General features: G+C 35.0%; 1 protein-coding gene across 1 annotated transcript in view; it reads left to right on the top strand.

The window, feature by feature from the left end:
- Positions 1-6,352: 6,352 nt before the first annotated feature.
- Positions 6,353-16,273, top strand: part of CNBD1 (cyclic nucleotide binding domain containing 1) — a 329,575-nt gene continuing 319,654 nt past the window's right edge. The window contains 1 exon segment of the mRNA XM_060115720.1: positions 6,353-6,440. Coding sequence (XP_059971703.1) covers positions 6,353-6,440 — 88 coding nt within the window.

A 16,273-nucleotide genomic window follows, 5' to 3' on the forward strand; every position in this document is an offset into this window, starting at 1 on the left:
TCCAGCTTTTTAAAAAATTTCCATTTGCATGGAATACCTTTTTTAAGGTAAATATTGATATGTATGTTCTTATTACCATTTTATTAATTGTTTGGATGTTTTTTCTAGTTTTTTTTTCTTTCCTTCCTCTTTTGTTCTCTTCTCTTGTGATTTGATGATTAACTTTAGTGTGTATTTTGATTCCTTATTCTTTTTTGTCTTTGTATCTATTGTAGGTTTTTGGTTTGCGGTTGCCATAAGGTTTTGATATAAACAAGATTGTTTTAAGTTGCCGGTCTTTTAATTTCAAATGTATTTCCAATATCCTGAATTTTTACTCTCCTCTTCTCATGATTGCAGGTTTTGATATCATATTTGTGTGTGGATAATTTCTTACCTTTACTGTATGTTTTCCTTTACCAGTGAGCTTTTCCATTTGTAATTTTCTTGTTTCTAGATGTGGCCTTTTCTTTTCTGCCTAGCGAAGTTCCTTTAGCATTTATTGCAAAGCTGGTCTGGTTTTGCTGAATTCTCTTATCTTTTGCTTGTCTGTAAAGCCTTTGATTTCTTTGTTTAATCTGAATCAGAGCATTGCTGGGTAGAGTATTCTTAGCTGTAGTTTCTTCCTTTTCATCACTTTAAAAATATCATGCCACTCCCTTCTGACCTCTAGAGTTTCTGCTGAAAAGTCAGCTGATAACCTTATGGGAAATCCCTTGTATGTTATTTGTTGCTTTTCCCTTGTTGCTTTTAATATTTTCTCTTGGTATTTAAATTTTGTCCATGTGATTACTATGTGTCTCTGTGTGTTGCTCCTTAGGTTTATCCTGCCCGAGACTCTCTGTGCTTCTTGGACTTGGATGACTGTTTCCATTCCCATGTTAGGGAATTTTTCAGCTATTATCTCTTCAAATATTTTCTCCAGTCCTTTCTCTTGCTCTTCTCCTCTGGGACCCCTATAATGTGAATGTTGGTGTATTTAATGTTGTCCCAGAGATCTCTTAGACTGTCCTCATTTATTTTCATTCTTTTTTCTTTATTCTTTTCTGCAGCAGTAATTCCACCATTCTGTCTTCCAGGTCACTTATCTGTTCTTCTGCCTCATTTATTCTGCTATTGATTCTGTCTAACATACTTTTCATTTCAACTATTGTATTGTTCATCTCATAGTTTGTTCTTTAATCTTCTAGCTCTTTGTTACACATTTCTTGTATCTTCTTGATCCTTGCCTCCATTCTTTTTCTGAGATCTTGGATCATCTTTACTGTCATTTTCTGATTTTTTTTTTTCAGGTAGGTTGCCTATCTCCACTTCACTCAGTTGTTCTTTTGGAGTTTTTATCTTGTTCCTTTGGGACATATTCCTCTGCTGTCACATTTTATTTAACTTTCTGTGATTGCAGTTTCCATTCTGCATGCTGCAGGGTTGTAGTTCTTCTTGCTTCTGCTGTCTTTCCCCTGGTGGATGAGACTGTTCTAAGAGGCTTGTGCTGGCTTCCTGGTGGGAGGGATTGGTGCCTGCCCACTGGTGGGTAGAGCTGGGTCTTGTCCCTCTGGTGAGTAGGGCCATGTCAAGGGGTGCATTTATTGGGCAGCTGTGGGCTCAGGATGACTTTAGGCAGCCTGTCTGCTGATGGGTGGGGCAGTGTTCCCTTCCTGTTGTTTGGTTGGCCTGAGGCATCCAAACCCTGAAGCCTACAGGCTATTGGGTGGGGCCAGGTCTTGGTGAGAAAATGGTGGCCTCCAAGGGGGCTCATACCAATAAGTACTCCCCAGAACTACTGCTACTAGTGTCTTTGTCTCCTCAGTGAGCCACAGCCACCCTTTGCCTCCACAGGAGACCCTCCAATACCACCAGGTATGTCTGGCCCAGGATCTTATGAGGTCACTGCTTTTTCCCCTGGGTCCTGGTGTGCACAAAACCTTGTGTGTGCCCTCTAAGAGTGGAGTTTCTGTTTCCCCCAGTCCTGTGGAATTCCTGTAATCAAGCCCTGATGACCTTCAAAGACAGATGCTCTGGGGGCTCCTCCTCCTGAGGCCAGACTCCCAGGTTAGGGAGCCTGACGTGGGGCACAGAATTTTCACTCTTGTGGGAGAACTTCTGTGATATAATTGTTTTCCAGTTTGTGGGTCACCCACCTGGTGGGTATGGGATTTGATTTTATTGCAATTGTTCCCCTCCTAATGTCACATAGTGGTTTCTTTGTCCTTGGATGTGGGGTATTTTTTTGGTAGTTTCCAGTGATTTTTTGTCACTGGTTGTTCAGTAGTTGTGATTTTCATGTTTTTGTGAGAAAGGATGAGCTCACCTCATTTAACACCTAAAACAGTCCTGTAAGATTGAGCTATTATGGTCACTAAACAAGAACATAGATATATAAGCATTAAGTGACCCCTACTTTTTTCCATCCTTCAAAATAATCCTATGGATAGATATCTTTCCATTTTACCTACAAGGAAATTGAGGCCTGTAAATAACTTGTCATATAGGGCAGAGCTGGTTAATGGCTGAGATGGCACCTGAACATCTGTCTACTTGAACTTTCATATGATAATAATATACATATAAGAGTACTATGGTTTACTATAACTGATTCATTTCTTTCCGTTGGTATTGGTGAAGCCCTTAGATAGGAGTGGCTTGTCAGTCTTTATTCTTGCTTATCATTTTTTGTTCTTGTTTCCTAGTTTCTGAGTCAAATGTTGACCCACTTTTTTAGTACCTGGGGGCTATTTTCTATGATTGTTCAGCTTTTTGCTTATTGCCTCTCTAGGCTTTGCTATTTAAGAGTCACATGCCTGATCTAAGGGTTACACAAGCTTTGGAAATGTGACTAGTTAATTTTATTCATCTAATAAACCTACTTGGATATAACATATACTTGTGAAACTCTAGACTGACAGGGAAATTGTTTTGGCAAATCTTTGAGATCCTCTATTAAATCATGCACATTTATCTTAAGTTGACTTATCTTTCCTAATAAAGTTTACAAATATACCATAATGAAACACTCAGTTCACAGGTGCAGTGATTAATGCAGCTCTGGAGAAACTGCCTTAACTGCAGAATGACAAATTATACAAATGTGTGTAGCTACATCAGTTGAGAAATTTGATCCCCTTCTTCAGATAAATAAATAACCCATTCAAATAGAAGACCACAGTTTTGTGATTAAAATTTAATATGCACTTAAATAATATGTATATCTGTGGCAAGTGCTGTGAATATTTGTACAGGAATGTACTATTGCTTAGGTCTATATATGGCAAGAGACTGACATGAATCAAAAAAAGATTTTTTGATTATGGGTAGTATATTATTTATACATTATAGATAAATAGATATTCATATGTGTGTACACAAATTTATCATTCACAATTGGTTCTGGAAAATAGATTTGTTTCTTTAGTAATGTATTTATCAATACATTATTCAACTTATCAGTTGGAGTTTAAATTTCTTATAATCTCACAGTGAAAACTACCATTTGTGAGGACATAAAACTTATACCTCAGAGCAATTTACAGTAAATGAAACAAAAGAATTTAAGTCATAAGTTAATGACAATATTTTTGTACTGTGTACTCATTTTTTTATTAGCAAATTTGACACTGATTGAAGTAGGTGTACAAATTTCCATATAAGTTTCATTTCCATATATGTATAAATAAATAAATAAATACTGTACTTCATTAATTAGGGTAAGACTATATACAGATTATATACATTCTAGTTAATTTGAATATTATTTTTAATCATTCATGTGAAAAAATATGTTCATATATAAATATATTTATATATTAATGATTTATTTTGTTTTACAGTTATTATAGGCATGTGCATATGTAATTTATAGACTGTCTTTCAAAGGACAGACTGGTCAATTATATGATATGTAACACTTTATTTTATATAAATGAGTTTTGTGACTAACTAGTTTTAATTTATATAAATATTTTGATAATTATACTTTAAAGTACAAATATATGTGTTGAATTGCTTTAATTTTAATTGAAGAATTATTCTTTCTGGAATTAATTCATTTGAAATAGTAATAGTCTATAGAAAATTATCATGGTAAATTTGGTTATTATTATTATTAGTTTTGTGATATGGGATGGATACCTAAGGTGTATCTAGAAAAACAAACATGTAATATGTTACTGTTGACTATGTAGCAGGAAGGGTTGAACCCATATAAAATGTATGTTTGAGAAAAAGTATTTATGTATTTAAACCTTTTTTAATCCATGTAAATTTCTCAAGGTTTACCTCAGTAATAATAATATTATTATTACTAGTAAAAATGATAAATGAGTGATTACTATATCTAGAAACTGTGCTAGGACCTTTATATTCATTAAAATTTTTATATTCACTGAAAATTTAGTGTTCATAACATTGTATGAGGTATTACCATTACCTTTATTGTGTAGATTAAGATATTGAAACTAAGATTAAGTGACTTGCACAGGATAATTTTACAAGTAAGTATTTGAGAAGTGAGTAGACTTCTGAGGAATATCCAGGAACTCACAAAAAAATTCATACATCTGTCTGTCAAAGACAAATCAGTGATTACGTTATTGTTCTTGGAATGAATTTTAAGACTATTCAGAATATATTGCAGGGACTTATCAAAAACATTTGGGGGAAGCTTAGTTTGTGATTTGTTGGATTCTCTTTAGACATATACCAGCAGATACTAACAGATGTTCACACAAAATCATGAAGATTACATAGATTTAGATAAAATGAAGTAAGATTTTTAATTGCTTATTTTGCTATTTCTTCCTTAATGTTCTATGTTCTTGTTTACTTGCATTGTCACTATATATATATATATATATATATATATATATATATATATATATATATATATATATATACACACACACACACGTATATTTTTCAGTTGTTTTCAAGCAAGGTCCAATTGATGTGAAATTATTATGATGCTAATTATCTTTCAGTACATATAGTTTTTTGTATATGAAATATAGAACAGAAAAAAGGTGAAAATTTTAAAAATAAGGGAAAAGAACTAGAAAATAAATAAAAATAAAAACTTATGAAATTGGAATCAGAAAGGAAATTGATCAGTATGAACTTAGGGCCTTAGAAAACTTCTTTTCTTACATCATTTGATCAAAACAACTTGCCAAAGGGGAAAAAAAACCCACCTAATATAGCCCCATCTGTTTAAAAATCCATGAAAAATGCAGGCGTCTTTTATAATTAACTTTTTAAAAGATGTCCTTGGTTCTTTGAGCTTTAAATGTAATATTAGGAAGAGAATGGATCTGGGATAGTCTGTCAAATGAAGGCATAGGAATTCACAAGGGGGTACAGTTGGGATGGCTAGGTGCCATTCTGAGGTGGGAGCTATACAGGTGAAGGTAACTGGCTAGTGTAGAAAAAAATACAAGATTAAAAGCAATGATGTACCAAAAAAATTTGAGTCTACACTGAGTCCAGAGTTTATAGAACTAGGGACAAGAAAATATATTCAACTGAAAAGTTATGGTGAAGTAATTTTATTGTGCAGAAACAATTCAGTAGGAACTGTTGCAAGATAAACGTGTTATTTTTGTAATACAACTAAAGTTTTCAATTCTTGTTATTAGTCTTTTCTAGATGAAGTTGGTGGATAAATATTTATCACTATATATCATGCTCAGGAGTCAGTCACAGTCCTTTTGTGCATAACCCATTATAGTTATGACCCCAGAAAATATTTTTAAAACCCTTCTGAGATGATACACAGAAGTAAAAGATATATTAAGATTCTAAATCCTAGACATTGTAATGAGCCTTAATTACTGTGAAGCAGCAGAAAATAAGAGAAATATATATCACACCTAGCAGAATGTGGTGAGTTTATTTGAGTCTGATTGTTAAAAAGTATGTTTTACTCTATGTATGTAGCTGTGGAAAGCAGTATAAATATCCTGTTGCTGCTGCTACAAAAGGGTCTCCAATATGTAGTGTAGACATTTAGTAAGCTGAAAAAAGGCTCTGGACAATAGAAGATCAATGACATGAATTCTTCCTTTACCTAACCTAGACTCATGTGTGCTATTGATTCTGCTGTATCTGCCTGTACAGTATTATTTCCCTCTTCAGTCCTACTATTCACTATAGCTCACAAGGCCTCCTTCATAAGTTCCACTAGACTAGAATATCATTCTTCCTGGTCTAGGTTTCCCTCTCAGAATGTTGTACACACGTAGAAGAACTTTGAACATGAAGATTTCATAATACTCAACCTATCAGAGAGTACCTTGAGGTTTCTGCTTTGTGATGCCTCAAGGAAAAGAGTGTTCATTTACCTCTCAAATAGCCTCTGGTTAGCTGCCTTTGAGCTGTCAAGATGCCTATGTCTTCTCTCCCAGCAACCATTTTATCTCAAATGATAGCTGTAAGCAATGTGTCTCCTCCTCCACTTCTCAGTATTCCAAGTGAGTGGGGAAAATCTTGAGGGTCTGCCATTGTTTTCAGTGTACTTACCCCAGAGAAAAGAAGAGGGGCATTTGAGGGTTGGCAGACACACTGGGAGTCTTATTGACAGCATAGTGGAATGGAAAGAACATAGATGTGCAATTCCTACTTTGTCCTCCTGAAGCCATTTCTATTCTGTAGGTCTCCAGTATTTTTACCCAGTAAAATGAAGGTTTTTATGAACTCTCAGAGCTTCAAGTAACAAATACTTTTAAAGAGGAGAGAAAACAAAAGCTCAGAGAGGTCACTCGGCTTACCGATGATCAGGCCCCTTGTTTCTGACAGATCTTCTTGTGCCTACCCAGAGTTAGTTTTACTGCCTTTCATAAGCTATTTAATACATACTTTTTACTAGGAGAATTATTATTTAAATTTTTTAAGAAAAATAAGAGATAATTCCCATTATCCTTGTTTTGAAATTTATTCCCATTTTATTTTAATTTTGTAGTTTTTGATTTATGATATCATAAGAATTATAAATATTTTCAAGTTTATACAATTTACAGTATTTTCTTATTTTATATAGTCAACCTAACCCAGAATATTTTTCTCAAGACTTTTCTTCATAGCCATCAAATTCATAGATCTATTATTTGGTCACCAATATACTGACTAATAATATGTAATAGTCCCAGTAATAGTTGAGATTTTAAAAATCTTTCAGATACCAGTGGTAATAATTGTGACTCTTTCAACTTCAATAAAGCGTTTACCTTATTATTTTAATACTCATTGGGTAGATTTCTGGTATTGATCTGAAAAAGCTAACCCATCTATTCTTTTATCTTCCTGTGAGAGTTGACTCTTTTATGTATACCTATTTTTAAATTAATGATCATAGTCTCCAGGGAAAAAAGTTGCCACAGGCAGGAGTTGATACCCTTTGAAATGGGTAATGCTACACTTATGTCTTGAACAGCATTAGACAAAGTCCTTATGTTAAATCAAATTTATTCCTAAACATGTTATTTTATATGTTTTTATTATTGTTATGAAACATTTCTTGTATATAGCCAAAGTTATATTTCAATGCGAGTTGAAATAAATATTAAATGCAATTTTGCCAAAAAACACAGCTTGTACTGTGCAGAAAAAAAGTCACCCTAAGACAGTTTCTGTTTTAGCAGCCTAGGAAGTGCAGTATCTGGGAGTTAAAAGATCAAATTAATTTAGAATCAATGGGATGAGATATGTGCTACCCTCTGTAGTGTCTCCCAAGGATACTTAACTTGTGTGAAGTGATTAAAAGATGAAAAATCAGCAGCAATTTAGGTCTCAGAACTGAATAGAGCATAATGGAAAGCAGTGGAGCCCCCAATTTTCCCTTTAGAGGTTGATGCTTGATGTTCTAAGTGTGACTTCTCTTTAGAGACGTGTCCTGCTTGCTCAGTAACTGTCTTTTTGCTAACTCTAGCAAGTCGGCAATTTCCCTTAGCGAACTCTATCATCACTGCTGAAACAATGATCTCAGGAAAGCGTATGTGAGAATGCTTTCAATCCATAATACGACTGAACCTGAATTATAAAGGAGTTATAAAAGGGAGTGATTCAAAATGTAATGGACATAAATAGGAAGGCTCAGTTAAGGACCTTAAGGAAAATCTAGGCATTATATACATTCTGGTTTACTTTGAATGCAATTAGCTAGGTTACATTTAGTGAATCATGTCTATCTTCTCTATAAATTTTATATGTGAATAATGTTTATTGAGGGCTTTCTATAAGCAGTGTGTGAGCATTTTGCATGTTATGCTGTTATTTCATTTATTTCCTGCAATGAACTTATGAGCTCTGGTGTAGGCAGAACAATGGCCCTCAATGATGTCCATGTCCTAATACCCTGAACCTGTAAGATGCTATGCTTCTTGGCAAGTGGAATGAAGAGGAATGGAAGATGGAATTGAGGCTGCTAAACAGCTGATCTTGAGATGGGAGAGTCTTCTGGATTATCTGCTGGTCCCACTGTAATAACAAGAGTCCTTCTGGGTGGAAGGAGGAAGCATTTATGAGTCAGATGCAGGATGAGAAAGGCTTGACTGACCATTACTGGCTTTGAAGATGGAAGGGGGCCATGAGCCAAGGAATTCAGGTAGCCCCTAGAAGCTGGAAAAGGTAAAGAAATGGATTCTCCCCAAGAACTTCTAGAAGGAATACAGTCCGGCCGACAGCTTGATTTTAGCTTAGTGAGACCGATATCAGACTTCTGACTTCCAGAACTGTAAGATAATAATGTTGTGTTGTCTTTAAGCCAGTAGGTTGCTGGTAATTTTTACAGTGGCAATAGAAAACTAACACATGGTCTATTTTACAGTTAGGCATAGTGAGGCTTAAGTTTCATGCTAAAGTTCACATAGTTGTCAAGTGATAGAGACTCTTCATAGTATCATCCATGTAATGAATTTTCTCTACTCATGAAAACAACAACAAACCAGAGTGAAGCAGCACTCTGGTTTCCTCCTTGCCCACTACCCTGAAATCCCCTGCACAGATTACTAGTTAAATGATGGTTATGCATTTGTTGAATTTTGCCATTTTCAGTACTTTGACACTTTAGATTTAAGGAAGAGAATGTATCCTCATCTTCAACTCCTCCCCACCCCCAGTGCTGTCTGTTTAACTCTGAAGTTCAGACTCAAAAACACTCCAAGCAGTTAAGCTTCTTGAGTCACTTACAAATATTTTCTTTGAAACTTCCAAGTCTTCTCCTTCTATAGTCTCTTTGACTTGTGTCTCTATTCTTCATAGCATGCTTATGCTAGGAAAGAGGTGATTCTTCTCAAAAGCAAAAGACTCATGCCACTTTTTACTCTGGATAAGAATTGTTTTAAATACCTTACAGTCAGCAAAACCTGCAGTAATTTTACCACCTACATGAAATAGCATCTGACCTAGGGACATGCTTGACCCATTATTACTAGAAGTTGATTTCCTGAAGAGACAAAAGGAAGAAAGATGTCTTTAAAATTCTTTTTAAGGAGACATGGAGCCGTATTTTAGCATTTGGCTGGAGGAAACCATTTCATACTACGATTAGGAGTGTGGTCCAGTTAGATACCTTTTTTGGGTTAATAAGCTATACCTTTATTTTATTCATGCTTATTAGGCTTATCTTTCTAAGAAAGGACAATTTCAAAAATGTGCTTTACATTTTGCTTACTGGTTTATCTGGTAGAAAGAATTTCTGTGCTTTAACCAAAGGATTTTTTGTTTGTTTGTTTTCCCAGTAAAAAAAAGGCTTTCAAGTTCACAAGATATTTGTAGGTACGTTTTGCTTCTTCCAACATGTGAGGCTGTAGAAGAAGAAGAAAAAAAAGCATTCAAGAGAAGACCAGAGACACTTGAAGGAATTTAGAAACAAGATACTACTCCTAAGTGAATGTTTTCCTTTGCTCTTTTTTTTCATGTTATGAGCATACATTTACAGAAAACCTGAAATAATGGTTTCATCATTCCTAAAACTTCAAGGGCATTTCCTGTAATTTGAGAGTTTTCAGTTCTTTAGCAGCTAAAGATTAAAGGAGTTTCAAGGTATATATTTATCTGGAAAGGTGAATATTGCTCCATTTTAAAGTTTTACACCATTCAGGAGTAAAAATAAGAAAAAGAGGGGGCTTGTCAGTGAAGAAGCAGACTTTGTAATGGATAAAGAAAGCAAGGCTGAAAAACAGTTGAAAGAGATGAGAATGGATATTCCAAGAAGGAATTAAAGATAAAAAATTGTTGAATATTTGTGTATGTCTCTGTGTTTGTGTAATCAATAATAGTCCCTATGGAAAATACCATCAGATAATTTAAGAAAGGAAATATTTGAAAATTATTTTTTTCTGTTTTTCAGTGTAAAAGTCACTTTTATCTTTTTTTAAATCCCAAAGGAGAAAAGATGAATATTTTATTGAAAAAGCACTGTTTCTACTTTTTTTTCTTACCACCGTTATAACTATCTCCGTGTGCTCGTACTTTCTGTTAGATATTGAATGGCCTTTAGAAATTGTTATTTTAACTTAAACTTGCTTAATCATGACTGGGGTGTTCAGGCAGAAAACCTTGAAGTAATTGCAATGCATTGCAAATCAGTTCTCTCCACTAGAGGTCACACCAGGTCACCCGTCAGTTTCAGTTTGCTGTTCTGTTCTCAGCAGTCTCAGAAGTACCTCCTGCATCGGTCCTCTGTTATCAATCCCTCAGCCATCTGGATCCTCTATCACCTTCCTTCCAACATATATTGTGGACCAGATTTCCTTTCTGATATGACAATTACAAAATAAATTTGATCATATTAATTCTCTGCTCAAAAGATATCAGGGTCTTACTTGCCTCCAAAACTTAGATTACTATCCATTTCCCTCAGTCTGGCATTTAAACTTTTCATAATTTGGCTAAAATCTGTCTTTCATGTCCTAGACTTTACACTGCTATTGATTGAACTCTCCACTGTAGCTAAAATGTTTTGACTGATGTTCTTTAAACCCATCTGCATTACTGCTCAAGGGGACAAGAGGGCTTTCTCGGTCCAAGTAAACAATCACATGACCATATTTGGCACCTGTGCTCAGAAGGATATAGGATAGAATCACAATCTTCCAGGGGGCAGAATCAGGTGTTTCCCTTTTGTGGAAGCAGTTCTCACAGCTGCCTAGGCAGTAGCCCACAGTCCTCTTTGGCCCCCCCAGGTGGTGGTTCAGGTTCAAGGTAATGAGAGTCACAAAGGGCAGGTGATAAATAGCCTTGGCTTAAAATTCATACCTGCAGGAGCCAATTTTTATAATTATGACTTATAAAAATTCCATAGGCATAGAACTTCTCAGTTACAAAAATTATCACTATACTCAGGGAAGCCCATTTCTGTGGCTCAGGTACTTACAGATCATCACTAGTTTGTCCTAGTCCAGGTACAACTCATCAATCAGGCATCATTGATTTCATAAGCAATATTCCCTAGCAATCTGGTTAACACCCTCTATCTGGTCTCTTGTAAATAGAGCTGGAGAGTTCTCATGCTGAGGGGGAAAGTTACTCCTTGAGTTACACCATTATACTCCTCACCATACTCTCCTGCCTTAGCTCATGTTTCCTCTGAGGTTCCCTTCTATCTTGCTCTATTTGTCCCTATCATTCCAATTCTTCAAAGTTCTGCTCAGTGACTTTCATCTCCACAAAGACTCTCCTATCTTCTCCAGCAGGGATCTCCAACCCCAGGGGCTGTTGACTGGTACGAGTCCGGGGGACCTGTTAGGAACTGGGACACACAGCGGGAGGTGAGCAGCGGGTGAGCAAGCGAGCGGAGCTTCATCTGCCACTCCCCATCGCTCGCATTAACATCTGAACCATCTAATCCCCGCAACGCTGCCACCCTGGTCAGTGGAAAACTTGTCTTCCACGAAACCGGTCCCTGGTGCCAAAAAGGTTGGAGACCACTGCCCTCCAGTATGAAGTAATCTCTTCCATATCTCTGAGCTCCCTTAGCACTTTCTCTCCACCCTTTCTATCCTTATCACCTTTAACTTCACTTAGAAACCTCATATGCTTGTGCCTTAGGGCTATGATTCTAATTAGGTGAATATCTAGAAATAAGTGGTTATCCCTCACATTTGTTTCTCCAATGCCTAGCATACAAGTGTTTAGTAAATTGACAGAAAAATGAACAAGTCTCACAATTTATAGGAGTTTTGGTGAATAGTTCTCTTTTACAAATTATTACATAAATAGCATATGCCTCAGGCACAAGAAAATGTTAAAATTTGAGTGAGTCTTCCTCCCAACTCTTACTCCTGATCTTATCCTCAGAAGTAACTATCATAAAAACATTTTTTTCTTGAAATTTTCCATGCATATTCATATTTATATATGTATATATATTTATTTTAGTCATTACATTATATTTTATTGCTTGAGTACACCAAAATAGTACTAATGGATGTTTAAATTATTGTGTCTCATCTTCAAGTCCACCCTTTTATATTCTGCTTCATGAGGTTGGGGCTGGGACTCTGCAAACCAGTTTTTCCCAGGAAGCCAGGGGGCTTCCTATTAAGCTCTGTCAATAGCAGGTGTTAGAGGGGGATTGAAAGGCAGGAGGAAAGTTAAGGAAAGTGTTCATTCTTTTGATTGCCATTTCTGGTTTGCTTCTTGTGAGTGTCTCTCCAACAATGTGTCTTTTTCACCCAAGCCGTGGCTGTTTGTTCCAACAGCAGCAGTTTATTCCATTTGCAGTTTTACCAACAGTCTCAGAAATAGCCCCATTGCACCCCCTCAAAAATTCAGTGCCAGCTACTATGTCCTGTCCTCAGAGGGATGTGTCTCAGCTTTGTAGGGCCATTTCTCCAAGCTTCTAAGTTTTGGTAATTAAACCTCTTTCCTTTGTTTCATCAGCTGAAATAAGGGTGGTAGATGCTTTCTGCATGATATTTGGTGTTCCCCCCTTTTTTTCTTTTCTTTTCAGTTTTCTAACACTTAACAGTTCTTTGTATCAATTTTTTTCCATTAAAAATACTGATATGGTTTCTGTTCCCTGGCTACTGGACCCTAACTAATATGGTGGGAATTTGTTTCTAGCAAGTTTTGCTGTTTAAATCAAATAAACATTCTCTATGTATGTTTTTAAGTTGGTAAGCAAGTGTTTCAACAGAACTTCAAGGACAAAGAATGTGTGCATTTTAATTTGATAACTACTGACAAATAGTCTTCCAAAGATGTTGTACTAATTTCTAGTTCTACCATCAGTGTATACGAACTTCTATTTTACAACATTTATGCTAATATCATGTACTATAAAACACACTGTTTGCCAATAAATTAATTGAAAACAGTTTTAATTGCTCTTTAAGTTCACTTTTCTTAGAGTGAGGTTTAGAACCTTTTCATATATTTGTGGCCATTTGTATCTATGTGAACAGCCTGTTTATGTCCCTTAACTATTCACTGAGATTTATTTTTTCTTTATTTAAAAAAAACTCTTTGTTTATAAAAGAAATTAGCCCTTTGGCACGGCATATACTTTACAAATATTCTTCTCAGTTTGCATTTTTCTTTTGTCTTTATGATTTTTGTGTCCTACAAAGGTTTTAGAATGTTTGTGTAGTTTTTTTCCTCTGTTATTGATTCTTGCTTAGAATGTCATTTTTCCATTCCAAGATTTAAACATAATTCCTCCATGCTTTCTCTTAGTATTTATATAATTTTACTTTTCAGTATCAAGCTTATTAAATATTTGGTGCATCTGGAATTTATTTTGAATACATTTACTTTAGAATAGTGATGTAAAGCTACAACATAATATTTTTGCAAGTGATCAACCAACTGTACTAACACCATTTGTTGAGTAATTCTTTTTTTCCTCCTAATTTGAAATACCAGTTTTTATTAAATACTAAATTTTTGTATGCATTCTGGATCTATTTCTGGAATATATTATTTACTTTTTCCACTAATCTCTTGTCTATATATGCATTCATGTTAAACTGTTATAATTTTGAAGCATTATATTTCAATATCTGGTAAGATTAACCTTTACTGATTACTCTTTTTTAAAAGACTTTTACTGGCTATTCTCCCATTTTTATTTTTCTGTGTGAACTTTAGAACTATTTGGTCTTCTTCAGCAAGTAAACATTTTGGTATTTTAATTGGAAAATGTGCTAAATTTAAAATTAACTTATGAAGAATTGACATTCTTGTGATATTGAGTCTTCCTACTCAGGAACTGGTATCTTTATTCAACCTTTCTACTTCCAAGTTATGCAAGTGTCCTTTTTATGACACTCAATAAAATTTATTCCTGGGTATTTTACATTTTTTCCTTACTATTATGAAGATGTTTTTTCTCATTATATTTTCTAACTATAAAAGTCATCATATGAGAGGGCTATTGAATTTAAAAAAAATAAAGAATTTGAAACCACAATTTTACAGAAATGTTGTAAATTCAATAAAAAGAAACATATTTTTTCCAGAGCCATTTGACGCTCCATCATCCTTAAATATTTTGGTATTCATTTCTTAAAAACAATGAAATTCTCTTATTACATAAGCACAATACATTCATCAAAATCAGGAATTTAACACAGATAAATTACTTTAATCTAATCCTTAGACCCCGTTTAAATGTAGCCAATTGTTCTGATAATTCTTAAGTAAAAGGAGCCAATTCAAAATCTCATGTTGCATTTCATCGTCTTATCTCTTCGATCTCCTTTAGTCTGGAACAGGTTTTAAGTTTTCCTTGCCTTTCATGACCTTGATGCTGGGAGTTACAAACTATTATTTAGAAGAATATGCTTCAGTTTGGTTTGTCTGATATTTCCTTATGATTAGATTCAAGTTAGAAATCTTTGGCAGGAATGTCATAGAAGTGTTTCTGTGTTCTCCTTCCATCTTACCAGGTGGCACATAATTTCAGTTTAATCAGTTGACTAAGGTGGTACCCAGAGAGCTTCTCTGCTGTAAATTTGCTTTTCCCCCTTTTGTAATTAATAAGTGTTTTGTGAAAAGGTATTTTGAGAATATATAAATACCCCTTTTCTCATGAAATATTTAATCAATCAATGTAAAATTATGATTTCCTAGTTTATTCAAAGGGTTTTAATTAATTACTATCATTATATATTTTGATGCCCAAATTGTTTAATTGTTCAGTCTGGCCACTGGGAATACCTTCAAGGTGGTTTAAGCATTTCCTTGCTTTCTGGAGCAGTAAGATTTTTCAGGCTCATCTTGTACTTTTCCCTACTTGATCCTGCAGACCAGCTCTTTTCCCAAAGAGCCCTAGTTTATTTTAATGCAGAATTAGATATAAAAATCAAGCTTTGGGTGCTATGTGTGTTCATTGATGTTAGAGTGTCACTGCCCCCAGGCCCTCTCAGTGGACAGATCTAAGGAATAAAAATGTACATTTATGTTTATTTGCATATCAATTTATACCTATGAAAGCCATGAGTTTACACCAATTCATTCAAGTCCAAGGCAACACTACAGTCATTTTGACTTTCTGTATTTGTAACTATCTTCTCTCAAGTAAGAAACCTTACTCCTATTAACCTTAATACATTTGATCAGTTCCATTGTGTATAGCCAATCTTTCATACTATGGCCACCCCATCCCCACTAAGGGTCCTACACTCGACAATGGCACATCCCGTCCCCCATCCAGCTTTGCTCTCCTTACCCCTCTTGGCCTCTGATATTCTGCACAGGCCCACCCCACATGTGGATGCCCACCACATCCTGGTCTTGTCCACTGGGACACCCTACCATTCTCCCCAAACCTACAGCTGGTTTTGATGCCTACCTTCCTCTACTACCCTCAATGCTTTTGCAACTCATTTCTTCAGGGAAAGGGGCAAGCTATTGAATATTTGGTTACTTCCATAATCAACCACTTCAGCCAATACCCTAATGGATTTTCAGTCTATGCAATTCTGTTTTCTACTTATATAATTACAATATTATCAATTATTTTTGTTTCTCTCTTTTTCTTTCAGTTTTTTTTTTAACAGGCAGGCATACCTTGTTTTATTACACATTGTAGGTATTGCATTTTTTACAAAATAAAAGTTTGTGGCAGCCTTGGGTCAAGTAAGTCTATTGGCACCATTTTCCCACAGCATTTGCTCAGTTCTCATCTCTGTGTCACATTTTAGTAATTCTCACAGTATTTAAAACCTTGTCATTATTACTATTGTATTTGTTATGGTGATCTGTGCTCAGTGATCTTTTTTTGTCTTTTTTCTTCTAATTTTTATAACTTGTGTATTTCTTTTATCAAATTGTGTTGCTTGGTACTTCCAGACATGTGTAG

The sequence above is a fragment of the Mesoplodon densirostris genome, chromosome 13 (assembly GCF_025265405.1).
Source record: "Mesoplodon densirostris isolate mMesDen1 chromosome 13, mMesDen1 primary haplotype, whole genome shotgun sequence".
Lineage (NCBI taxonomy): Eukaryota > Metazoa > Chordata > Mammalia > Artiodactyla > Ziphiidae > Mesoplodon > Mesoplodon densirostris.